The sequence below is a fragment of the Grus americana genome, chromosome 27, assembly GCF_028858705.1.
Source record: "Grus americana isolate bGruAme1 chromosome 27, bGruAme1.mat, whole genome shotgun sequence".
Taxonomy (NCBI): Eukaryota; Metazoa; Chordata; class Aves; order Gruiformes; family Gruidae; genus Grus; species Grus americana.
The window spans coordinates 940,225-966,522 of record NC_072878.1 but is presented as its reverse complement, the minus strand read 5'-3'; the positions used below and the strand labels follow the sequence as shown (position 1 = coordinate 966,522).

General features: G+C 53.9%; 2 protein-coding genes across 2 annotated transcripts; one reads left to right on the top strand and one right to left on the bottom strand.

Annotated features, from left to right (window-relative positions):
* Positions 1-9,007: 9,007 nt before the first annotated feature.
* LOC129196856 (olfactory receptor 14A16-like) lies at positions 9,008-9,943 on the top strand. Its single transcript, XM_054804825.1, has one exon. The coding sequence runs from the start codon at positions 9,008-9,010 to the stop codon at positions 9,941-9,943; it is 936 nt and encodes a 311-aa protein (XP_054660800.1).
* Positions 9,944-17,144: 7,201 nt separating this feature from the next.
* LOC129196855 (olfactory receptor 14J1-like) lies at positions 17,145-17,681 on the bottom strand (the record flags this gene model as incomplete). The annotated part of the gene is made up of 1 exon (XM_054804824.1): positions 17,145-17,681. A coding segment is annotated over one exon (537 nt), but the record flags the coding sequence as incomplete, so codon positions are not given.
* Between the last annotated feature and the right edge of the window lie 8,617 nt (positions 17,682-26,298).

The window sequence follows — 26,298 nt, the reverse complement described above, 5'->3', positions numbered from 1 at the left end:
GCTCCAAGCAGGAAGACAATCAGAAAGAGTTGAGCAGCACATCCTGTGTAGGAGATGGTCCTTACGTCCAATAGGGAATTGGCCACGGCTTTGGGCACAGTGGTGGAGATGGTGCCCAGGTCGAGGAGGGAGAGGTTGAGGAGGAAGAAGTACATGGGGGTGTGGAGGTGGTGGTCGCAGGCTATGGCAGTGATGATGAGGCCATTGGCCAGGAGAGCAGCCAGGTAGATGCCCAGGAAGAGCCAGAAGTGCAAGAGCTGCAGCTCCCGTGTGTCTGTGAATGCCAAGAGAAGGAACTCAGTGATGGAGCTGCCATTGGACATTTACTGGCTCTTGGCAAGAGGTCTGGTTGAACAAAATGAAAGGACAGGGAAAATTAGGACATCTTCCTCTGAGCAAAGCCACTCCATTTCTCATATAAACACCCCCAATTGGAATGCCTTTCCCTTCTCTGGTTTGTGCTGGCTGAGTGTGTGGTGAGGAGCTGAGGAGTCAGCTGTGCTCAGCTGCAGTGGGTACATGGAGCTGGTTTGTGACAGCTCCAATGTTGACAACCGATGTCAGATGTTCTCCACCTTTAATGGAAAAATTAAATCTCTGCACTCATGACTCAGAAGAGTGCAGGCTGCCGAAGACAGGCTTAGCATTTCATTCTGTGGTTTTTATTTTCCACCATAACATCTGGGGAGCGCTCTTTTGAGGGGTAGAAATACTCATTTTAGGATGGAAATGGGAAGAGGACAGCAATGGGAATGTGACAGGACAGGCAAAAAGGCTCAGCTCTTTGTGGCTTAGTGCAGAGTCAGGAGAGCTGTAGCGTTCATTACACTGTCACCCAGCTGCCCTGCACTTTTGTTTGTGCTACCTTGAAGATGACCTCACACAAAAATTACACTTTAAAATAATCCCAAAACTAGTCTCTGATGACAGCAGGGGAATCTTGTTTAAAAGGGCAGATCTGCAAACGCTTATCTTTCCCAGCCCAGAGGTGGAGTTGTGATGGAGAGAGAAGGACAGAGCCCCTCTCTGAGGGAAGCAAAGGCCTCTGAGAGGAGAGAACTGACCTCCAAGGGAAAGCTCCGCACTCCCTGGGATCCTACAGCACAGCTGTGCTCTTCTGGGGCAGCTCCCAAGCCCAGCAGCACAGGCAAAGCAGACAGTCAGATGTCCTGAAGATGGGATGTCCTAAAGGCAGAGCCAGCTCATTGCTCAGCAGACAACGCCCAGCAGACATCTAGAGTGAGGGACCACAAGAGAGCAGCCTGAAGGCAGCCTAGCCCAGGGCTTGGCTGCAGTTTCCTCCCACTCCCTGCCCATGTCTCTGCTGCCTGGAGCTGTCCCTGCCAGGAGCTGGTGCTCTGCCCACACCTCTCCTCCCTGTCCCTGCTCACAGAGCCCATCCCACCCTCTGTGTGCTCAGCTCTGCCCTGCAGACCCCTCCTGGCAGCAGGGCCCTGCCCAGGGGCACCTCTGTGTTGGCAGGTCTTAAGGAGAAGAGCAGATCAACCCTGAAGACACCTCAAAGGTGATGTGAATGCTTTCTGTAGGCAGAGGAAAGGGTGAAATGACTTTATCAGGTGCCTTGAGAAACCACGTTCATCACTCACTGTAATTCTAGAGGTGTTTCATTCTTGTGCAATCCTGACAGCTTCATTACCATTTTCACCTACCATCACAGCAAGAAATAGAAAGCACCAACCCTGGGACGCACCTTTACTTCCAGGTAGCCCCTGCCTTGATTTCCTTCTTAAAAAGTTCCCTGTGAAGTGTCCCAGGGGTGATCTGGAGCTGTGAGCAGCCTGGAAACATGCAGCACTCTCTCAACAGCAGAACCACACTGCCCTGCCCTACCAGACATTCGTCCTTCTACCCACAGCTTCTGCCTGCAGTGCCATGGGGAGATCCCCAGGCAGGCTGAGCATTGATCCTGGAATGCAGAAAAGTCCCTGTCCCAGCACACAAAACCCTGCGTTGAAGGGACTCTGATCTGAAATACAGCCCTGTGCATCTCCAGATGCAGACTATGTCTTCACAAGTTATTTAAAATTGTCTAAAAAAAGCCCCTCTTACAGATCCCATCAGCTGTGGGCTCTGCCAGCTTGAGGAGATGGCTCCAGAAACTACAGCTGCATTGCCCTGCACCCAGAGACTTACCGTGTCAAGGGCTCTGAAGATTTCTCTTCTTTTAAGCTCTCGGTCAGCCTCCCAGTCCTGACCACCTTTAAGCTCTTCATCTTCCTTGCTCATCTCCCTGAGATACCCTGGCAGTGCCCTTCACTCTGCTGCACTTGGCAGAGGAGCTGCTCCTGGGCAGAGATGTCTCTCTGCAGCACAGCCCACTTGCCATGAGCTCCCTCCATCCCAGGAGCCTGGAGCAGCTCAGCAGCAGAGGACCAGCCCAAGGCAGCATGGTAATGACCCCTCTGGTGGGTTTGGGGACAAGTCCATGAAGCTCAGGACCTGAGAGGAAGCTGATGAAACCTCTCCAGAAGTCACAGTCAGATGCAAACTCCACAGTTTCTTGGAGCATTAATGGGTCCCCCTGAGGGCCATCCCTGACAAAGCAACTCTGGGGCTGGTTAGAGCAGGCAAGTGGAGGCAGTGATGACAGGTAGGCAAAGGCAATGGCAAGGTGGCTCTGATGCTGAGTAAACCTGGATGTGTTTGATTGAGCCAAAGGGCCAAGCTGTGACCCCCAGCCCCTGGGAGGGGAGACCCTGTCCCTCACACGTGTCTCAGGGCTCTTCCTGGGGCAGGGTGTCGTGGGGACATGCAATGCCAAGTGCAGGACAATGGTACGCCACCTCCCAGGCTCTTGGGTGGAGTCAAAGAGGCCATGAGGCCCTCGTGCTGTAAGGATTAGGTGTCTCCTGGTAGGCCTTGGTGAGACAGACAACAGCCACAGCCAATGGGAGCAAGACCTCAGCTCTGTTGGGGGCTTTCAACTTTGTCATCTCCCTTGACCATCTCCACCACAGCTTGTCCTATGGTGTCCTATGCCTGCACCTGTTTCCTGGAAGGCTCTGGACATCCACTGTGCTTGCCAACTCGGTTGGGTTTGCGTGGCAAGGTTTTGGTAGCGGGGGGGCTACAGGGGTGGCTTCTGTGAGAAGCTGCTAGAAGCTTCCCCTGTGTCTGATAGAGCCAATGCCAGCCGGCTCCAAGACGGACCCGCCGCTGGCCAAGGCCAAGCCAATCAGCGCCTCTGTGATAACATATTTAAGAAGGAGAAAAACAGTTAGAGAGAGCTTTTGCAGCCGGAGAGAGGAGTGAGAAGATGTAAGAAACTCTGCAGACACCAAGGTCAGTGCAGATGGAGGGGCAGGAGGAGCTCCAGGCGCCGGAGCAGAGATCCCCCTGCAGCCCATGGTGAAGACGATGGTGAGGCAGGCTGTCCCCCTGCAGCCCATGGAGGAAGGATGAGGGGGTGTAGAGATTCCACCTGCAGCCGGTGGAGGACCCCACGCCAGAGCAGGTGGAGGCACCCGAAGGAGGCTGTGGCCCGTGGGAAGCCCATGCTGGAGCAAGCTCCTGGCAGGACCTGTGGACCCGTGGAGAGAGGAGCCCACACCAGAGCAGGTTTGCTGGCAGGACTTGTGACCCCGTGGGGGACCCCACACTGGAGCAGTCTGCTCCTGAAGGTCTGCACCCCGTGAGAGGGACTCCATGCTGGAGCAGGGGAACGATGAGAGGAGTCCTCCCCCTGAGGAGGAAGAAGCGGCAGAAACACCGTGAGATGAACTGACCGTAACCCCCATTCCCCGTCCCCCTGTGCCGCTGAGGGGGGGCAGAGATTGAAGCCAGGAGTGAAGTTGAGCCCGGGAAGATGGGAGGGGTGGGGGGAGGTGTTTTAAGAGTTGATTTTATTTCTCATTCCTCTACTCTGTTTTGCCTAGTAATAAATTAGATGAATTCCCTCTCTAAGTTCAGTCTGTTTTGCTCGTGACGGTAATTAGTGAGTGATCTCTCCCTGTCCTTATCTCGACCCACAAGCCCTTCGTTACACCTTTTCTTCCCTGTCTAGTGAATGAGGGGAGTGAGAGAGCAGCTCTGGTGGGCACCTGGCCTCTAGCCAGGGTCAACCCACCACACCAACCTTGCTCTCACTTGAGCATCTTCCTACCCTTACTGATATCTCTCCATCCTCACGGGCTGTTCATTGAAATACAAAGCTTTGGCTAATCCAGACTCTTGCTGGGTGGCCTCTTGTACCACAGCACTGCACTTGGAGTGATGTTTCGTGTAACTCAACGTGACATGACATCCTCATGCCCAGTCTCAACTTCCAAAGCTTCCCTTTGTGCCGTTATTTCTTTCTTGTGCTGCTTTCCAATGTTGAGAAAAACTCCACCATCTCTGAAACCACACTTCAACCAGTCTCAAGATGGTCTGGGTGGCCATGGTCATCCTAATGCAGACCTGTATGCAGGTGGCCTTGTTCATAGTGAACATGCACCACTGGCTTGTATGGTGTCCCATGTAGTGCCCAGACCCTTCTCCTCAGGAGAACTGGAGCACAACTCGGAGCACTGCAGGGAGCCTGGGAGCTGGACTGGGAGCACTGGGGTGGCTCTGGGAGAACTGGAGGTCGGGGGGAGGGGAGGTCGGGGGGCAAAGAGCCACACCAGTGCAAATAAAAGAAAGAATCTCAGAAGATTATGAAAAAGTGAAAGATTTGAAACAGGGAGGAAACATTGGAATGGAATGGAATGGAATGGAATGGAATGGAATGGAATGGAATGGAATGGAATGGAATGGAATAGAATAGAATAGAATAGAATAGAATAGAATAGAATAGAATAGAATAGAATAGAATAGAATAGTTTAGTTCAAGCTGGAAGGGACCATCTACTCCAACTGCAGAACAGGGCTATAATCACTCAAGCCATTAAAGATCAAAGGGGCTTTGGATTATTGGGTGTGCGGTCACTGGTGTGTACATGTTCTGGCAGGGGCTTTTCCAAAGGCAACCATCACCTCAGCTGATGTACCTCCACTGTGAACTTATCCACAGGTCACTGTCCATTTGACTCCTGTTCACACTGGAGTTTTAGCAAGTTCCCTTGCTGCCCACAAAGCTACTCACTGGTGGGAGCAGAGTGGAGAGAAGAAGAGATGAGATGCCCTGCAGGACTTCATGCTTACAAAGAAGGAAGAGCTGGTCAGAGATGTAACAGTCAGGGGCGAGAAAGCAGAGTGTAGGATCCTGAGAGATGGGAAGAAGGCCAAGAGCAGGACTTGAGGAGAGCAGAAGCTGACCTCCTGGCCGCCATGCTTAGAAGAATCCCATGGGATATGGCCCTGCAGAGAAGGGTGTAGAGAGCTGTATGATGGCTAAGGATCTCTGCTTCAAACTTCAGAATGATCCACCCCAAATGCAGAAAGTCAAGAAAAGGTGGCTGGAGGAAGGCATGGATGAGAAAGGAGCTCCTGATGAAAAACCAAGCATGCACAGGAAGCACAGAGAAGGTGGAAGGTGGCTGCCTTCCAGCCTCAATGGTGCTGTGCTGCTGGGCTGGAGAGAGTCATTTGTACGTGTGTGACTGTCTGTGCATGGGGGAACTGGGGAGCTGAGGTGATCCTGGGGCCAGCTCCTGTATACATGGAAGGTCTTTGTACCCTCCTGTGGTGTTTTGCAGACTCTCTTCATGGCAATTCCTACCTGGGTCTGTAGAGATCTGCAACTCCTCATGCTGTTCTCTTGTGAGACTACACCACCATCAGGGTGAGCCACCCACACACAAACAGTAACCGCTGACCAAATGGAACTTCAGTCCAGAGGGACCTGGAGAAACTCGGGGATTTGGCCAAAAGAAACCTCGTGACGTTGACAAGGAGAATTGGCCAGTCTGGCCTCAGGGAGAAGAACCAACGTGTACATCAGGGCCAGCTGGGACCTGCTGTGCTGAGGAGGGACTCTGAGGAGGAGAAGGGCCTGGCAACTGCGAGGGACACCATCCGAGCCAGGGGTTTCTGCTCACTGTGAAGAAAGCCACTTGCATACGGGGCTGCGTTAGGATGAGCATGGTCACCCAGAGCAGGGCAGTTCTTCTGGCCCTTGACACCGCACTGGTAGGGACCCCCACACATGGCTTTGTCCCAGTTCTCGGCTCCCTCTTTTGCTGGAGCTGGGAGGAGCTGGAGAGTGGCCAGAGGAGATGTGGCCAGGTGGAGTTTGGGGCCTTAAGCAGATGGGCTGTGTGGAGGGGCTGAGAGACCTGGGCTTCTTTGGCCCCTTTGCCCAGTGGTGGAGAGGCTCGGGGCAGTCTAGGAGTAGCCTGAGACTGCTTGAAAGGTGGTTTCAGAGATGGTGGAGCTTTTCTCAAAACAGGGAAACATCATGATGAGAAAGAGAAGATGCAACCAAGTGAATCTTGGGAGTTTGAGTCTGGGCACGAGGAGAAAGAAATGTCCCTGCAAGTGCAGTTCTGTGGTACAAGAGGCCACCCAGCAAGAGTCTGGATTAGCCAGAGCTTTGCATTTCAATGAAGAGTCTGTGAGGATGGAGAGATATCAGTAAGGGTAGGAAGACGCTCAGGTGAGACCCAAGTTGGTAAGCAGGCTGGGTGTCCAGAGCCTGCAGGGAAAGAGGTGCAGGTGTGGGACACCGTAGGACATCCTGTGGTGGAGACATCTGGGGGCAGTGGCAAGGCTGAAAGCCCCCAAGACAGCCAAGGTCTTGGTCTGCTGGGCTGTGGCTGTTCTCTCTGCAGGGGATGCCTGTGAGGAGACATCTTATCGTTAGAGCACTAGGACTTCATCGCCCCCTTGTCACAACCTGTGAGCCTGAGAAAGAGTGTGTGGTAGTCCTGCTCTAGGCATTGCACATCCCCACATCACAGTGGCCCAGGAAGAGCCCTGAGACACGTGTGAGGGACAGGGTCTCCCCTCCCAGGGGCTGGGGGTCTCAGCCTGGCCCTTCAACTTTATATAACAGATCCAAGTTTACTCAACATCATCTTTTCCTTTCCTTTGCCTACCTGTCATCACTGCCTCCACTTGCCTGCTCTAACCAGCCCCAGAGTTGCTTTGTCAGGGATGGCCCTCAGGGGGACCCATTAATGCTCCAAGAAACTGTGGAGTTTGCATCGGACTGTGACTTCTGGAGAGGTTTCATCAGCTTCCTCTCAGGGCCTGAGCTTCATGGACTCATCCCCAAACCCACCAGAGGGGTCATTACCATGCCGCCTTGGGCTGGTCCTCTGCTGCTGCTCTCCTGGGACAAAGGGAGCTCATGGCAAGTGGGCTGTGCTGCAGAGAGACATCTCTGGCCAGGAGCAGCTCCTCTGCAGAGCACAGCAGGGCTGAGGGCTCTGCCTGCAGGCACTGAGGGGAGAACAGCAAGGCAGAGAGAGCTTAAAGGCAGTTGGAAATGGGAGGCTTGTTGAGAGCTCAGGGAAGGAGAAATCTTCAGAGCCCTTGACACGGTAAGTCTCTGGGCGCAGGGCAATGCCGATGCGGTTCCTGGAGGCATCCCCTCAAGCTGGCAGAGCCCACAGCTCCTGGGATGTGCCAGGTGGATTCCCTGTGCAGAGGCAAGTTTGAGTGGCTGGGAATGCAGGTGTGCAGCCAGGGGTGCCCAGTTGTGTCCTTCAGAGCAGGGTCCCTGCAGCCCAGGGGCTGTGTGCCGGGGCAGGGACTCTGCCGCCTGCCAGGGTCAGCACTCAGCCTGCCCGGGGAGCTGCCCAGGGCACTGCAGGGAGAAGCTGTGGGTGGAAGGAGCGACCCCCTGGAAGGGCAGGGCAGGGTCCTTCTGCTCTTGAGAGGGTGCGTTGTTTGTGAGGGCTGATTACAGCTTGAGATCGCCCCTGGGACATTTGCCATGGCACTTCTCAAGGAGCATTGGGATCCCCTTGGGCAGTGCCCTGGTGCCAGGAGGGGTCTGCAGGGCAGAGCTGAGCACACAGAGGGTGGGATGGGCTCTGTGAGCAGGGACAGGGAGGAGAGGTGTGGGCAGAGCACCAGCTCCTGGCAGGGACAGCTCCAGGCAGCAGAGACATGGGCAGGGAGTGGGAGGAAACTGCAGCCAAGCCCTGGGCTAGGCTGCCTTCAGGCTGCTCTCTTGTGGTCCCTCACTCTAGATGTCTGCTGGGCGCTGTCTGCTGAGCAATGAGCTGACTCTGCCTTTAGGACAGCCCATCTTCAGGACATCTGACTGTCTGCTTTGCCTGTGCTGCTGGGCTTGGGAGCTGCCCCAGAAGAGCACGGCTGTGCTGTAGGATCCCAGGGAGTGCTGAGCTTTCCCTTGGAGGTCAGTTCTCTCCTCTCAGAGGCCTTTGCTTCTCTCTGAGAGGGGCTCTGTCCTTCTCTCAATCACAACTCCACCTCTGGGCTGGGAAAAAAGAACCATTTGCAGATCTGCTCTTTGAACCAGGACTCCCCATCTCTCATCACAGTCTAGTTTTGGGGGATTATTTAAAAGTAATTTCTGTTTGTCATCATGTTCAAGGCAGCAGAATCAAAAGTGCAGGGCAGCTGGCTGACAGTCTAATGGACACTGCATCTCTCCTGACTCTACACTAAGCTACAAAGAGCTGAGCCTTTTTGCCTGTCCTGTCACATTCCCATTGCTGTTCTGTTCCCATTTTTCCATCCTAAAATGAGTATTTCTACCCCTCAAAAGAGCGCTCCCCAGATGTGATGGTGGAAAATAAAAACCACAGACAAAATTCTTCTAAGGAAATGCTAAGCCTGTCTTCGGCAGCCTGCACTCTTCTGAGTCATGAGTGCAGAGATTTAATTTCTCTATTAAAGGTGGAGAACATCTGACATCGGTTGTCAACATTGGAGGTGTCACAAACCAGCTCCATGTACCCACTGCAGCTGAGCACAGCTGACTCCTCAGCTCCTCACAACACACTCAGCCAGCAGAAACCAGAGAAGGGAAATGCATTTCAATTGGGGGGTGTTTCTATGAGAAATGGAGTGGCTTTGCTCAGAGGAAGATGTCCTAATTTTCCCTGTCCTTTCATTTTTTTCAACCAGACCTCTTCCCAAGAGCCAGCAAATGTCCAACAGGAGCTCCATCAGTGAGTTCCTCCTCCTGGCATTGGCAGACACACGGGAGCTGCAGCTCTTGCACTTCTGGCTCTTCCTGGGCATCTACCTGGCTGCTCTCCTGGGCAATGGCCTCATCATCACTGCCATAGCCTGCGACCACCACCTCCACACCCCCATGTACTTCTTCCTCCTCAACCTCTCCCTCCTCGACCTGGGCTCCATCTCCACCACTGTGCCTAAAGCCATGGCTAATTCCCTATTGGACGTCAGGTCCATCTCCTACACAGGATGTGCTGCTCAACTCTTTCTGATTGTCTTCCTGCTTGGAGCTGAGTACGCCCTTCTCACTGTCATGTCCTATGACCGCTATGTTGCCATCTGCCAACCCCTGCACTACGGGACCCTGCTGGGCAGCAGAGCTTGTGTCCACATGACAGCAGCTGCCTGGGGCAGTGGCTTTCTCAATGCTGTGCTGCACACGGCCAATACATTTTCAATTCCTCTCTGCCAGGGCAATGCCCTGGACCAGTTCTTCTGTGAAATCCCCCAGATCCTCAAGCTCTCCTGCTCAGACACCTACCTCAGGGAAGCTGGGCTTCTTATATTAAGTTGTTTTTTAGTTTTCGGTTGTTTCATTTTCATTGTGCTGTCCTATGTGCAGATCTTCAGGGCAGTGCTGAGGATCCCCTCTGAGCAGGGACGGCACAAAGCCTTTTCCATGTGCCTCCCTCACCTGGCTGTGGTCTCCCTTTTTATCAGCACTGCCATATTTGCTCACCTGAAACCCCCCTCCATCTCGTCCCCATCCCTGGACCTGGTGGTGGCAGTTCTGTACTCGGTGGTGCCTCCAGCAGTGAACCCCCTCATCTACAGCATGAGGAACAAGGAGCTCAAGAAAGCCCTGAGGAAGCTAATCCAATGGACCTTGCACCACCAACTGTAATTTGTCTCCCCTTCTCTGCAGAGTGCCCAGGGTATATTTTATGCATCTCCTCGGTTTTTTTTTTTTTTCTCTGATAATCATACTTAGAGGTAATTTCCTGGGTTCATAGCACTTCTCTTGAGGTGCTGTCCTGTTGTGTCTGATCCTTGAAGAACCATGTGTCACCTTTTGCCTTCCTAATAGCCTCTCTGCAATAAAAGGGGATCTCCTGAGGGAGGTGTCTGCAGCCTGGGCTCTCCTTCATACAGTTGTGGCTAAGAACAAGCCAGAGGAATTGGACTTTCCAAGTCTCTTCCGCCTGGTTTTCTCCTTCTCTTTGGGGAAATAATCTCATGGTGTCACTGTTAGACACCAAGCACTTAGTTGAAGGCTCTCGTCTTGGTGTCCAGGGGCATTGGAAATGGTGCGCGAGCTCCCAGTCACATTCCTCATGCTGTCGCAGGTATGACGGGGCTGATGGCAGAGTGGAAAGGAATCTGGCGTGGTCAGGAGAGGATGGGGACACTGCAGGTACTCTGGGGTGGGAAGTGAATGGAGACTCAGAAGGTGAAAGACCCTGAGATGAAGTCCCCCCAGGGCAGAGCACTCACTCCAGGTACCCCCACAGAAAGACTCTGCAGTGCTGTGGGAGTCCGTGAAGATGCAGCAGGCACAGGGCAGGAGAGTGGAGAGATGCAGGAGGTGCCTGAGGAGCCGCAGGGCCAGGACTCTGCTGGTGTCCTGGGGAGCAGGGCTGGCGGGGAGGCAGAGTGGGGCAAAGGCGGTCAGGGCTGGGGATCCCGTGCAGCGTCAATGCAGGAGAGGCCGAGAGGGAGTGGCCTGCGCTGGCACTTGGGGCCAGCTGCAGGCCTGGGGCCGATGGGGAGGCTGAGCCCCCCCTCTGCCTCCCAGCAGCTGCTGTGCCCTTCCGAGGGGCTGGGGCTGTGGGCTGAGTGCCCAGAGCTCTGCAGCAGCCCAGACTGCCAGCCCAGACTGGGCTGCTCTGCTGGGCTGTGCTGGGCAGAGGGCAGGGAAGGTGGGGGAGAGCCGGGGAGGGGATGGGCTGGACTGGAAAGTGCCCAGGACAGGAACAGCCTGACGTTATCGGAGCTGTGTGACCCTCCAGGGGGAGGACCCGCTCCAGTGGGCCTGTGGAGCAGAGCCTGATCTCCTCGAGAAGGAAGCAAGTCATCACAGGTGCAGGAGAGAGGAGCTGCTCTGTGCCATGTTCCCTGGACACGCTGGGGAAGCTGCCCCAGGGCAAGTGGGAGAAACCGCCACACGCATCGTCCATTTCCCTCTCTGGCCATACACCCAGCCCTGGGGAGGGACCTTTGTTGTGGGGCCAGCTCCGTCCTCCTGCTGGGCTCAGTGCCTGTCCTGGGGCACGGCCAGCCCGGTGCCGTCTCTCTTCTGTCCCACACCCTGCAGATCCCACCGCACGGCTGACTGCTGACACCTGCATGGACACGACTGAGGTTGTGCAGGGGCAGGTACTGGTGGGGGGCTGCCAAATGGAGGGCTGCTGCGGGTGGAGGCATGGAGGGCTGCCACGGGGACTGTGCTGCTGGAGATGTTTCCCCATCCCATGAAGGTCTCGCTGCGACAGACCTCCAGAGGAAGGGTGCTGCCATTCAGGCCTCAGCTCCAGGGAGTACCTCTGCCTGGGAGTGGGGGGGACAGTGGCCTCTGGTCTGGGAACTGAGAACCAGGTGAAGGGGGGTGTGAGGAGAGGAGCAGTCTGTGCACCATGGAGAATGAGAAAGAGGAGAGAGACAGGGTCTTTGCAGAGACCGCGCAGTGGAGAGACCTCGATCCCTGTGGAGCAGGGAATAGGGGAGAGCTGGAGACCACCCCAGAGGAGCACTGAATGGAGAGTCCTGCCCAGGGGGAGGCTGGGGACTCGTGGTGCTGGAGGAAGGCTCCTTCTGAGCTGCAGGGCTGCAGCTACAGAGCAGGGACAGTGCTCTGGCAAGAGGTGAAGGAGCAAGCAGGGCTGGGGCAGGCTGGAGGAAGGCAGACAGGTCTGCAAGAATCTGAGGGAGAAAATGATTGCTGAAGCCCGGGGTTGAACCAGGGACCTTTAGATCTTCAGTCTAACGCTCTCCCAGCTGAGCTACTTCAGCCCTGCCCCAGCAGCCCTGGTCCCTGTGCCACCCGTGCCAGGCCACAGGCTGGCACCCAGGAGGAGTGCTCCTCAGGGAGGTTCCCAGGGGAAAGCTGTGCCCAGCCCTGAGCAGAGGGGACCTGGCTCCTCCCTGACCCCAAGGCCAGGTGGGCTCCAGCTTTGGTGGAGGCCAGCTTACACTGGGCGTGCCAAGATGTCTGTGGGCCTTGTACAAACGGGACAGTGGTGAAGGTAAATGGGCAGACCAGGCATGTGCAACTGCAAAGGCTGAGGGTGGAAGAAGCGTGGGGCTGGTGGAAGACCTTACCTCCTTCCCCAGGGAAGGCCTCCTCCCACTCTTTTGTCCCTGGCTCCACTTCACTCACTCCTTCATTCCCAACTCCTCTATCTCCTCCCCGCTGAGCAGCGCAGGGGGATGGGAATGGGGGTTGTGGTCAGTCCATAACAGTTGCTCTCTGCTGCTCCTTCCCTCTAAGACTTTTCCCATGGGGTCCCTCCTATGGGCTACAGTCCTTCAAGACAAACCCACTCCAGCATGGGCTGTCCTCCATCCAGCATTCTTTCAGGAATTGTCCAACATCTTCAGTGTTGGGTCCTCGACGGACTGCAGGGCTTACTTTCCCCACCATGGTCTTCTCCATGGGCCACAGGGAAATACCTGCTATACTCTGATATTCTTCATGGGCTGCAGGAAACTATCTGCTCTTGTGCCTGGAGCACCTCTTCCCCCTCCCTCTTCACCAACCTTGGTGCTTGCAGGGCTGTTTCTCACATTTTTTCTCCCTTACTCCTCTCCCATTCTGGCAGTTGTGTCCTTTCTTAAATATGCTTTTGTAAAGGTCCCACCAGCTTCGCTGATGGGCTCGTTTTTGTGCAGTGGTGGTCTGCTAGGAGCCTGCTGGAACCAGCTCTGTCTGGCATGGGGAGGCAGCCCCTGGTGTCTTCTCACAGAGGACACCCCCGCATCCCCCCTGCTGCCAAACCCTGGACACCACCACCAATACACAGTGTAAATCTTTGCCTTGCTGAATGACATCCCCTTCCTCTTCCCTCATCCACAAATACAATTTACTCGCTGGGGAGGAAGAGAGAGAACAGAGAAGGCCTTGATGCTGTGCAAACATGGTTCAGCAATAGCTACACCATCGGTGTGTTGGCAACTCTGTTTTGGTGACAAATCCCAAACACAGTACCACAGGGGCTGCCGTGAAGAAAATTAACTCCATCCCAGCCCAAACCAGTACAGTGTGCCTGGAAGAATGTTTCCAGGATTAGCTGCTCTATCTCCTTCCCAGGGAGAGAGGTGAGGCTGACTGGCCGGTAGTTCCCTGGGTCCTTCTTCTTGCCCTTCTCGAAGACAGGAGGGACATGTGGTTTCTTCCACTCTTTGGAGGACTGTATTGTGCACACACACGTGAACTGAGGCAAGAGGACTCCCACCACCTGTGGGTTTGTGGCAGGTATGGGAGGAAGCTGAGTCCCTGTGATGGATCCACTCGGCTCCCTGACCAAACCAGCAGTAGTTTGGTTCAGGGTCCAAAGGAGGTAAAGGCCCAGGTGTAACCTGGCCAACAACTTCTCTAGTTCCAGTCTGGTCTCTGAAAACAGGAGCAGAGGGACATGGTGAGCATTGATGTATATGGGCTTGGAAACTGGAACACCCATCACATGATTAAGACATGAGTAACAGGTGGTTCCTCCAAGACTCATTTGTCAAGGAACAAAGAAAGTTGTGGGTACAAGGAGTCTCATGCATACCTTTCCCATCACATGGAATTTGCCTACGAGCCAACCACTCTATTCCATAAATGTGGCAGCCTAAGGGTATCTTCTTTGAGCTCTCCCTGCTAAGCAGCTGGCTGCCCAGCAGTGATCTCTCCTTGAGCTGGGACACATCTCAAGGTTACTCCTTGAGGCTGAGACCTCTTACCCACTGCAGATCTTTGCTAAGTGACTGATATCGTGCTTAATCTTGTGTAAGAGTGCACTAAGATTTTGTATTGGTGACTTTGATTCTGTTTTGGTAGCTGTGAATCATTGTTATATCCTCTGTGCAGTAAGGAATAGAGTGATCCTTGCCATCCAAATTTGTTAAGTTGCAATAAAACCGCTTTTGCTGATACTTCTGGCGGTGGTTCTTTAATTGGTCTAAATCGCCCGTCTGTGACAAGCTAGTGTAGTCAGCAGGATTCTGGATCAGGATTTGCGACAGGAGACCTTATTGCAGGCATACAGTGTATAGGGCAGGCTTATGGGAAGAGGGAGACTTTTTACCAGGGCCTGTAGTGATAGGACAAGAGGCTTTTAAACTGGAAGATGGTAGGTTTAGATTGAACATAAGGATGAAATTTTATCTGGTGAGGGTGGTGAGACACGGGCACAGGTTGCCCAGAGAAGTTGTGGATGCCCTGTCTGTGGAAGTGTTCAATGCCAGGCTGGATGGGGCTTTGAGCAACCTGGTCTAGTGGAAGGTGGGTCCCCCATGGGGTCAGAAGTCCTTGAGGAGCCTGCTCCAGCATGGGCTTCCCACAGGGTCACAGCCTCCTTTGGGGGCAACCACCTGCTCTGGAATGGGGTCCTCCAAGGGCTGCAGGTGACTGTCTGCTCCAACATTAACCTCCATGGGCTGGCGGGGGTCAGCCTGCCTCACCATGGTCTTCTCCATGATTTGCAAGGGAATCTCTGCTCTGGTGTCTGCAGCACCTCCTCCCTCTCCTTCTTCCCTGACCTTGCTGTCTGCAGGATTTTTTCCTCACTGTTTTTTTTCCTGCCTTACTCCTGTCTCACTCTGGCATTTGTGCCCTTTCTGAAATATGCTTTCACAGAGGCACCACCAGCTTTGCTGATGAGCTCAGCTTGTGCCAGCAGTAGGGCTATTGCAGTGCTGGCTGGACTTGGCTGTGTAGGGCATGGGGCAACCCACTGTCTCTTCTGACAGGGGCTCCTGTTGCCCCTCCACTACTAAAAAAGTGGATGTAGAAACCCATACAGAGCAAAATGCTTGGCCCTGCTCTTCCACTGCCAAGAACTCCAAAGTACTCATTGGAGGGGAAGAGAAACAGAGAAGGCCTTGACACTGTGCACGCACTGCTCAGCAATAGCTAAAATATGGGTGTGTTATCACCACTGTTTGGGCCACCAATGCAAAGTACCATATGAGCTGCTATGAGGAAAATTAACCCCATCCCACCTAGTCCCAGTACAATCCGCACCCTTATTCCACAGCATTTCCGTCATGCTCAGGTCCCACATTGACTGATACACCTGAGTGTACACATTCAGGATGTACACAATCGCCCGATTCCTGTGTTGTTGCATTTCTACACCCTACTCGAGCCTTTCCATTCTCTCTCTTTCTCGTTCCCACAATCCCCTCTTACCAACACTTACAACTTGTACTATGTACTTAAACCATCTTTACTTCCGACAGTCAGGTTTACACATCCTCATTAACCACTGCCCCCTGTTCCTTGACACACGCTGATATTGTTCACTCATTCCAGGCCCACTCCCTCCACCCCCACACGTGTCAATGACTTGGGTCCCATCTGCCAAGGTGATCACTCAGGACAGGTGAAGTACTCGCCCCATTCCTCGTGAGGATTGCCCGCTGTTGGTTCAAGTGGTTCCTGCTGCCTTGCTTCCTAGCACATGCAACTCACATCATGGAGGATTTTCCCCCAAGGTTAGATCTCCTTGAGGTACACACCAGATCTCCCATCCTTCCACATTACCCGCCGAGTACAGCCAGGTCCTTGAGCCAAGACAATCTCACAGATGGGCTTGCTTGTTCCCAGGGGAGGAGCAGCCCACACTGCCTTCCCCAGCCAGCTCCCTGTGTGCGCTATGGGGACCTTACCTCCTCCCACAGTATGCGCAGGCTTTGTTTGGGCAGGACCAGGAAGGTTAGCAGATCCTCTGGTGTGTACCAGCTGAATGGCTTCTGCTAAACTGATCACCTGTCCAATATGACATGGAGCAGTGTCCCCGTGACTTTGGCCTGCTCCCTCAGCGTCCTTGGGTGAAGTCCCTCCCATCTCATGGACTGGCAAGGGTTGAGTTTGATCAAGTGACCCTAGATTTCATCCCCACCCACTGATGGTTGTTCTCCATGGGTTCTGCTTCAAGGTACAAGGGCCTGGGAGACCTTGCTGATGAAGACTGAGCCAAAGGCAACATAGAACATCTCAGACCTATTTACACCTGCTCTTGCTAAGTTCTGCAGCAGCCCTGCACTGTCTTTGTTTCTTCTTTAACTTCAGTAGTAACATCTCATCTTGGTGCCATTGAGCTCCTTTGAGAGAGTCAACTGAATATCCTTATGGGCTGTTGCAGGAGGCTGTCCTTAGAGACCAGTGGTACTGAGCTCTGCTCAGCGCTCAGTACTTGTGCTCTGCCCTTCAGTGCTCCTGCCCATAAAATCCTGCAGTTGTTACTACCCTGTTGTCCATCCCGTAGTGAGGTCGATACTTCCCAGCTGCTCCAGCAAACAGATGACAAGTTTCTCCTGATGACGTGGTTTAGGCCCAGCCGGCAGCTAAGCACCACGCGCTGCTCGCTCACCCCTCCCCCGGCAGGATGTGGAGAGAACAGAAAAACAAGGGCAAAGCCTGGAGGATTGGGATAAGGGCAGTTTACTGGGACAGCAAGGGAGAGGGAAAACAATCAACAACAGTACTGATAACAGATATTCACAATGGGTGATAACAGAGAACAATTTACCGATCCAACCACCGACCCACTAGAAGCTCAGCCCATTCCAGAACCACGCCGAAAACCGCGCTGCCCCCCCACTGCCCGACTAGCCCCCCTTTTATGGTGAGCATGATGTCACATGGTATGGAATAGCCCCCGGCCAGCTTGGGTCACCTGTCCTGGCTCCTTGTGAAATTAACTCTGTCCTTGCCAGAACCAGGACATTCGTAAAGGATCAGACACAACAGGACAGAGCCTCAAGGGAAGTGCTATGAACCCAAGCAATTACCTCTAACTATGATTATGAGAGAAATAAAAACCCAGAGTACTGGCCTAAAATATACTCCTGGAACTTTGCGAAGAAGGGGAGACAAATTACTATTGGTGGTGCAAGGTCCATTAGATTAGTGTCCTCAAGGCATCCTTGAGCTCCTGGTTCCTCATGCTGTAGATGAAGGGGTTCAATGCTGGAGGCACCACCGAGTACAGAACTGCCACCACCAGGTCCAGGGATGGGGAGGAGATGGAAGCAGGCTTCAGGTGAGCAAATATGGCAGTGCTGATAAAAAGGGAGACCACAGCCAGGTGAGGGAGGCACGTGGAAAAGGCTTTGTGCCGTCCCTGCTCAGAGGGGATCCTCAGCACAGCCCTGAAGATCTGCACATAGGACAGCACAACGAAAATAAAACAACCAAAAACTAAAAAACAGCTTAATATAAGAAGCCCAACTTCCCTGAGGTAGGAGGCTGAGCAGGAGAGCTTGAGGATCTGGGGGATTTCACAGAAGAATTGGTCCAGGGCATTGCCCTGGCAGAGTGGTATAGAAAATGTATTGGCCGTGTGCAGCACAGCATAGAGAAACCCAGTGCCCCAGGCAGCTGCTGCCATGTGGACACAAGCTCTGCTGCCCAGGAGGGTCCCATAGTGCAGGGGTTGGCAGATGGCAACGTAGCGGTCATAGGACATGACAGTGAGAAGGGAATATTCTGCTGACATCAGAAAGTAAAAGACCTGAGCAGCACATCCTGTGTAGGAGATGGTCCTGGTGTCCCAGATTAAGTTGGCCATGGCTTTGGGCACAGTGGTGGAGATGGTGCCCAGGTCGAGGAGGGAGAGGTTGAGGAGGAAGAAGTACATGGGGGTGTGGAGGTGGTGGTCGCAGGCTATGGCAGTGATGATGAGGCCATTGGCCAGGAGAGCAGCCAGGTAGATGCCCAGGAAGAGCCAGAAGTGCAAGAGCTGCAGCTCCCGTGTGTCTGCGAATGCCAGGAGGAGGAACTCAGTGATGGAGCTGCTGTTGGACATGTGCTATTTCTTGGCATGGGGGCTGGTTCAAAAAAGCAAAGGACGGGGAAAAGTTAGGACAGACTCCTCTGAGCAAATCCATTCCATTTTTCATAGAAACACCCCCCAATTGAAATGCATTTCCTTTCTCTGGTTTGTGCTGGCTGAGTGTGTTGTGAGGAGCTGAGGAGTCAGCTGTGCTCAGCTGCAGTGGGTACATGGAGCTGGTTTGTGACAGCTCCAGTGAAGACAAGCGATGTCAGCTGTAATCCGCCTTCAATGGAGAAATTAAATCTCTGCACTCATGATTTGGAAGAGTGCGGGCTTCACAAGAGAAGCTTAGCATGTCCTTATAGGAATGTTGTCTGTGTTTTTCATTTTCGACTATTACATCAGGGGATTTTTCCTCTGAGGGTTAGAAATACACATTTTATCATGGAAAATGGGAAGAGTCTTGAGACAGTTCAGGCAAAAGGACTCAGGTCTTTGTAGCTTAGTGCAGAGTCAGGAGAGCTGAGGTGTCCACTAGACTGCTAATGAAATTGATTCTGTTGCCTTGACGTTGTCGACAAACATAAATTACTCTCTAAAAATAGCCCAAAAAAAGACTCTAAGGAGAGATGGGGAGTCCTGGTTCAAAGGGCAGATCTGCAAACTGTTCACTTTCCCTGCTCAGAGGTAGAGTTGTGATTAAGAAGGACACAGCCCCTCTCAGAGAAGCAAAGGCCTCTGAGAGGAGAGAACTGACCTCCAAGGGAAAGCTCAGCACTCCCTGGGATCCTACAGCACAGCCGTGCTCTTCTGGGGCAGCTCCCAAGCCCAGCAGCACAGGCAAAGCAGACAGTCAGATGTCCTGAAGATGGGCTGTCCTAAAGGCAGAGTCAGCTCATGGCTCAGCAGACAACACCCAGCAGACATCTAGAGTGAGGGACCACAAGAGAGCAGCCTGAAGGCAGCCTAGCCCAGGGCTTGGCTGCAGTTTCCTCCCACTCCCTGCCCATGTCTCTGCTGCCTGGAGCTGTCCCTGCCAGGAGCTGGTGCTCTGCCCACACCTCTCCTCCCTGTCCCTGCTCACAGAGCCCATCCCACCCTCTGTGTGCTCAGCTCTGCCCTGCAGACCCCTCCTGGCAGCAGGGCACTGCCCAAGGGGAAATCCATGCTCCTTGAGAAGTGCCATGGCAAATGTCCCAGGGGTGATCTGGAGCTGTGAGTAGCCTGGAAACACACAGCACCCTCTCAAGAGCAGAAGGACCCTGCCCTGCCCTTCCAGGGGGTCGCTCCTTCCACCCACAGCTGCTCCCTGCAGTGCCCTGGGCAGCTCCCCGGGCAGGCTGAGGGCTGACCCTGGCAGGCGGCAGAGTCCCTGCCCTGGCACACAGCCCCTGGGCTGCAGGGACCCTGCTCTGAAGGACACAACTGGGCACCCCTGCCTGCACACCTGCATTCCCAGCCACTCAAACTTGCCTCTGCACAGGGAGTCCACCTGGCAGATCCCAGCAGCTGTGGGCTCTGCCAGCTTGAGGAGATGCCTCCAGGAACCGCATCGGCATTGCCCTGCACCCAGAGACTTACCGTGTCAAGGGCTCTGAAGATTTCTCCTTCCATGAGCTCTCAGCAAGCCTCCCATTTCCAACTGCCTTTAAGCTCTCTCTGCCTCGCTGTTCTCCCCTCGGTGCCTGCAGGCAGAGCCCTCAGCCCTGCTGTGCTCTGCAGAGGAGCTGCTCCTGGCCAGAGATGTCTCTCTGCAGCACAGCCCACTTGCCATGAGCTCCCTTTGTCCCAGGAGACCAGCAGCAGAGGACCAGCCCAAGGCAGCATGGTAATGACCCCTCTGGTGGGTTTGGGGACGAGTCCATGAAGCTCAGGCCCTGAGAGGAAGCTGATGAAACCTCTCCAGAAGTCACAGTGCGATGCAAACTCCACAGTTTCTTGGAGCATTAATGGGTCCCCCTGAGGGCCATCCCTGACAAAGCAACTCTGGGGCTGGTTAGAGCAGGCAAGTGGAGGCAGTGATGACAGGTAGGCAAAGGCAATGGCAAGGTGGCTCTGGTGCTGAGTAATCCTGGGTGTGTTTGATCAAGCCAAAGGGCCAAGCTGTGACCCCCAGCCCCTGGGAAGGGGGTTCCTGTCCCACACACAGAGCTCAGGGCTCTTCCTGGGGCAGGGGTTTGTGGGGACGTACAATGCCCAGTGCAGGACAATGGTACGACACCTCCCAGGCCTTTGAGTGGAGACAAGGAGGCCATGAGGCCCTCATGCTGTCATGATTAGGTGTCTCCTGGTAGGCCTTGGTGAGACAGCCAACAGCCACCGCCAATGGGAGAAAGACCTCAACTTCAACCTTCAACTTTGTCATCTCCCTTGACCATCTCCACCACAGGTTGTCCTATGGTGTCCTATGCCTGCACCTGTTTCCTGGAAGGCTCTGGACATCCACTGTGCTTACCAACCTTGCTCTCACTTGAGCATCTTCCTACCCTTACTGATATCTCTCCATCCTCATGGGCTGTGTGTTGAAATACAAAGCTTTGGCTAATCCAGACTCTTGCTGGGTGGCCTGTCGTACCACAGCACTGCACTTGGAGTGATGTTTCGTGTAACTCAACGTGACATGACATCCTCATGCCTAGTCTCAACTTCCAAAGCTTCCCTTTGTGCCATTATTTCTTTCTTGTGCTGCTTTCCAATGTTGAGAAAAACTCCACCATCTCTGAAACCACACTTCAACCAGTCTCAAGATGGTCTGGGTGGCCATGGTCATCCTAATGCAGGCCTGTATGCAGGTGGCCTTGTTCATAGTGAACATGCACCACTGGCTTGTATGGTGTCCCACGTAGCGCCCAGACCCTTCTCCTCAGGGTCACTGCTCAGCCGGTCAGGTACAAGCCTGCCCTGATGACCGAGGTTACTCTTCCTTCTAATGCAGGACTGGCCACTTCTCCTTGTAACCCTCAAGAGGTTTGTGTTGACTAGCATCTCAAAGTATCTCAGGTCCCTCTGGACTGAAGCTCCATTTGGTCAGCGGTTAATGTTTGTGTGCGGGTGGCTCACCCTGATGGTGGTGGAGTCTCACAAGAGAACAGCATGAGGAGTTGCAGGGCTCTACAGACCCAGGTAGGAATTGCCATGAACACCACCTCCAAAACACCAAATGAGATTACAAAACCAGCAAAACGAGGGCCAGCAGATGTGTTTGGTTTGTGTGGCAAGGTTTTGGTAGCAGGAGGAGGAGAGGCTACAGGGATGTCTTCTGTGAGAAGATGCCAGTGACAGTAATTAGTGAATGATCTCGCCTTGCCCTTATCTTGACACCCCCGAGCCTTTCGTTATATTTTCTCTCCCCTGTCCAGCTGAAGAGGGCAGTGATAGAGCAGCTTTGGTGGGCACCTGACATCCAGCCAGGGTCAACCCACCACAACTGGGAGCACTGGTGTGGCACTGGGAGCACTGGAGGGAGCCTGTGAGCAGCTCTAGTAGAAATGCAGCCTAGAAATGTAGACTAGAAATGGAGTAGAAATGGAGACTAGAAGCACTGCGGGGAGCCTGGGAGCAGCTCTGGGGGCACTGGGGGGAGCCAGGCAGCCATAGTGGGAGAACTGGGGTGGCATTGGGACGAGTGGGGGAGACAGGGAGCCACCCTGGGTGCACTGAGGTGGCAGTGGCAGAACTGGGAGGGGAGGCAAGGAGCCCCACTGGGAGAACTGAAGAAGCACTGGGAGAACCAAGGAGTGGCACTGCCTGCACTGGAGTTGCACTGGGAGCACTGGGCTGAGCCAGGGAGCCAAACTGGGAGCACTAGGGCAGAACTGGGGGGACTAGGGGGACCAAAGGAATTGCTCTGGAAGTACTGGGGCAGTACTGGGAGCACTGGGGGAATCCAGTGAATGGCACGGGGAGACCTGGAGCACAACTAGGAGCACTGCAGGGAGCCTGGGAGCTGGACTGGGAGCACTGAGGTGGCTCTGGGAGAACGGGAGGGAGGGGGGGAGGGGGGCAAAGAGCCACACCAGGTTCACTGTGAGGAGCCAGGAATCCACACTGGGAGCACTGGAGTGGCAGTGGGAGCCCTGCAGTGAGCTAGGGAGCAGCACCGACAGCACTGGGGTGGCACTGGGAGCACTGGAGCGGCACTGTGATCCACACTGACAGCACTGGGGCAGAACTGGGAGCACCGGAATGAGCCAGGAAACCACACTGGGAGCACTGGGGAAACACTGGGAGCACTATGGCTGTACCGGGAGCTCTGGGGTGGCACTGGGAGCTGTACTGAGAGTACTGGGGAGATACTGGGAGAACTTGGGGGAGCCAGTAATCGGCACCGGGAGCACTGGTGTGGAACTGGGAGCACTGCAGGGAGCCAGGGAGCTGCTCTGGGAGTACTGGGGCAGCACTGGGAGAACCAGGGCAGCACTCTGATCCTCACTGGCAGCACTGGAGTGTCACTGGGAGGACTTCTCACCTCCGTGCCTGGCAAGATGATGGAGCGGATCCTCCTGGGAACTGTGCTCAGGCACATGGAAAACCAGGAGGTGATTGGTGACAGCCACCATGGCTTCACTAAGGGCAAATCCTGCCTGACCAATTTGGTGGCCTTCTACGAATGGGGTTACAGCATTGGTGGATAAGGGAAGAGTGACTGACGTCACCTACCTGGACTTGTGCAAGGCATTTGACACTGTCCCGTATGACATCCTTGTCTCTAAATTGGAGAGACATGGATTCGATGGAGGGACCACTCAGTGGATAAGGAATTGGCTGGATGGTCACACTCAGAGACTTGTGGTCAACGGCTCAATGTCCAAGTGGAGACCAGTGACGAGTGGTGTTCCTCAGGGGTTGGTATTTGGACTGGAACTGTTTAACATCTTTGTTGGAGACATGGACAGCTGGATCGAGTGCACCCTCAGCAAGTTTGCCGACGACACCAAGCTGTGTGGTGTGGTTGACACGCTGGAGGGAAGGGATGCCATCCAGAGGGACCTTGACAGGCTGGAGAGGTGGGCCCGTGCGAACCTCATGAAGCTCAACAAGGCCAAGTGCAAGGTCCTGCACATGGGTCAGGGCAATCCCAAGCACAACTACAGGCTGGGTGAGGAATGGATTGAGAGCAGCCCTGAGGAGAAAGACTTGGGGGTGTTGATTGATGAAAATCTCAACATGAGCCAGCAATGAGCGCCTGCAGCCCAGAAAGCCAACCGTGTCCTGGGCTGCATCAAAAGCAGCGTGACCAGCAGGTTGAGGGAGGGGACTCTGTCACTCTGCTCTCCTCTCATGAGACCCCACCTGCAGTACTGCGTCCAGCTCTGGGGTCCCCAGTACAAGAAAGACATGGAGCTGTTGGAGTGAGTCCAGAGGAGGCCAGGAAGATGATCAGAGGGCTGGAGCATGTCTCCTGTGAAGACACAGTGAGAGAGTTGGGGTTGTTTAGCATGGAGAAGAGAAGGTTCTGGGGAGATCTAATTCTTTCTAGGTCTTCCAGTACCTGAATGGGGCCTACAGGAAAGCTGGAGAGGGACTGTTTCTCAGGGAGTGTCGTGATAGGACAAAGGGGAATTGGGTTTAAACTAAAAGAGGGTAGATTGACACTAGATGTTTGGAAGAAATTCTTCATTGTGAGGGTGGTGAGGCACTGGAACAGGTTGCCCAGAGAAGCTGTGGATGCCCCATCCCTGGATGATTTGAAGGCCAGGTTGGAAGGAGCTTTGGGCAGCCTGGTCTAGTGGAGGGTGTCCCTGGCCATGGCAGAGGGGCTGGAACTAGATGACCTTTGAGGTCCCTTCCAACCCCAAGCCATTCTATGATGATTCTAACAGAAGGAGATATTCAGAAAGCTGGTTAAAATCTCCTTTTATGAAGAAGAAAAAAAAAAAAAAAAAACAACACCAGTTTAGACTTAAATGACAGATGAGCAGAGCTTTAAGTGATGTGGAGGGAAGTGATGCCATCTGTCCCAGGTAAGTTTTTGTACTCCAGTGATAGAACAGAGTGGGGTAAATTCAGTGTTATAATCACAGTTAGCTCCTTGGCAGGTAGAACTGGTGGAGAATTTTTATTGTCATTCATGTTCTGTCTAGTGAGAGGGTGCATACAGGGTGCATAGAACAGAAAGAATCTCAGAAGATCATGAAAAAGCAAAAGATTTGAAACAGGGAGGAAACATCTGAATAGAATAGAATAGAATAGAATAGAATAGAATAGAATAGAATAGAATAGAATAGAATAGTTCAAGCTGGAAGGGACCATCTACTCCAACTGCAGAACAGGGCTGATATCACTCAAGGCATTAAAGATCAAAGGGGCTTTGGATTATTGGGTGTGCGGTCACTGGTGTGTACATGTTCTGGCAGGGGCTTTTCCAAAGGCAACCATCACCTCAGCTGATGTACCTCCACTGTGAACTTATCCACAGGTCACTGTCCATTTGACTCCAGTTCACACGGGAGTTTTAGCAACTTCCCTTGCTGCCCCCAAAGCTACTCACTGGTGGGAGCAGAGTGGAGAAAAGAGATGAGATGCCCTGCAGGACTTCATGCTTACAAAGAAGGAAGAGCTGGTCAGAGATGTAACATTCAGGGGCGAGAAAGCAGAGTGTAGGATCCTGAGAGAAGGGAAGAAGGCCAAGAGCAGGACTTGAGGAGAGCAGAAGCTGACCTCCTGGCCGCCATGCTTGGAAGAATCCCATGGGATATGGGCCAGCAGAGAAGAGAGTTGCAGAGACCTGTTTGATGCGCCTAATGCAGAAAGAAAAGGTGGCTGGAGGAAGGCATGGATGAGAAAGGAGCTGCTGACGAAAAACCAAGCATGAAGAGGAAGCACAGAGAAGGTGGAAGGTGGCTGCCTTCCAGCCTCAATGGTGCTGTGCTGCTGGGCTGGAGAGAGTCATTTGTACGTGAGTGTCTGTCTGTACGTGGGGGAACTGGGGAGCTGAGGTGATCCTGGGGCCAGCGCCTGGATAGACAGAAGGTCTAAGACCATCTCCTGGAGGGATCCATGTTGTCTGTGTGTCTACACAGCTATACATTTTCCTCTAATATCACCATGTGTCAAACAGCCCCACCCTCATTTCTCCTTTCTCCACTGACCCTGGTTTGGCTTGCTTTGTACCCTCCTGTGGTGTTTTGCAGACTCTCTTCATGGCAGTTCCTACCTGGGTCTGTAGAGATCTGCAACTCCTCATGCTGTTCTCTTGTGAGACTACACCACCATCAGGGTGAGCCACCCGCACACAAACAGTAACCGCTGACCAAATGGAGCTTCAGTCCAGAGGGACCTGGAGAAACTCGGGGATTTGGCCAAAAGAAACCTCGTGATGTTGACAAGGAGAATTGGCCAGTCTGGCCTCAGGGAGAAGAACCAACCTGTACATCAGGGCCAGCTGGGACCTGCTGTGCTGAGGAGGGACTCTGAGGAGGAGAAGGGCCTGGCAACTGTGAGGGACACCATCCGAGCCAGGGGTTTCTGCTCACTGTGGAGAAGGCCAGTTGCATACGGGGCTGCGTTAGGATGAGCATGGTCACCCAGAGCAGGGCAGTTCTTCTGGCCCTTGACACCGCACTGGTAGGGACCCCCACACATGGCTTTGTCCCAGTTCTCGGCTCCCTCTTTTGCTGGAGCTGGGAGGAGCTGGAGAGTGGCCAGAGGAGATGTGGCCAGGTGGAGTTTGGGGCCTTAAGCAGATGGGCTGTGTGGAGGGGCTGAGAGACCTGGGCTTCTTTGGCCCCTTTGCCCAGTGGTGGAGAGGCTCGGGGCAGTCTAGGAGTAGCCTGAGACTGCTTGAAAGGTGGTTTCAGAGATGGTGGAGCTTTTCTCAAAACTGGGAAACATCATGAGATGCCACCAAGTGCATGTTGGGAGGTTGAGATTGGACACGAGGAGAAAGAAATGTCCCTACAAGCGCAGTTCAGTGGTACAAGAGGCCACCCAGCAAGAGTTTGGATTAGCCAGAGCTTTGCCTTTCAATGAAGAGTCTGTGAGGATGGAGAGATATCAGTAAGGGTAGGAAGACGCTCAGGTGAGACCCAAGTTGGTGAGCAGGCTGGGTGTCAAGAGCCTGCAAGGAAAGAGGTGCAGGTGTGGGACACCGTAGGACATGCTGTGGTGGAGACATCTGGGGGCAGTGGCAAGGCTAAAAGCCCCCAACACAGCCAAGGTCTTGGTCTGCTGGGCTGTGGCTGTTCTCTCTGCAGGTGATGCCTGTGAGGAGACATCTTCTCATTAGAGCACCAGGACTTCATCGCCCCCTTGTCACAACCTGTGAGCCTGAGAAAGA

Excerpts from the sequence above, each read along its gene's own strand:
- LOC129196856 (XM_054804825.1), top strand. The coding sequence starts at position 9,008 with ATGTCCAACAGGAGCTCCATCAGTGAGTTCCTCCTCCTGGCATTGGCA.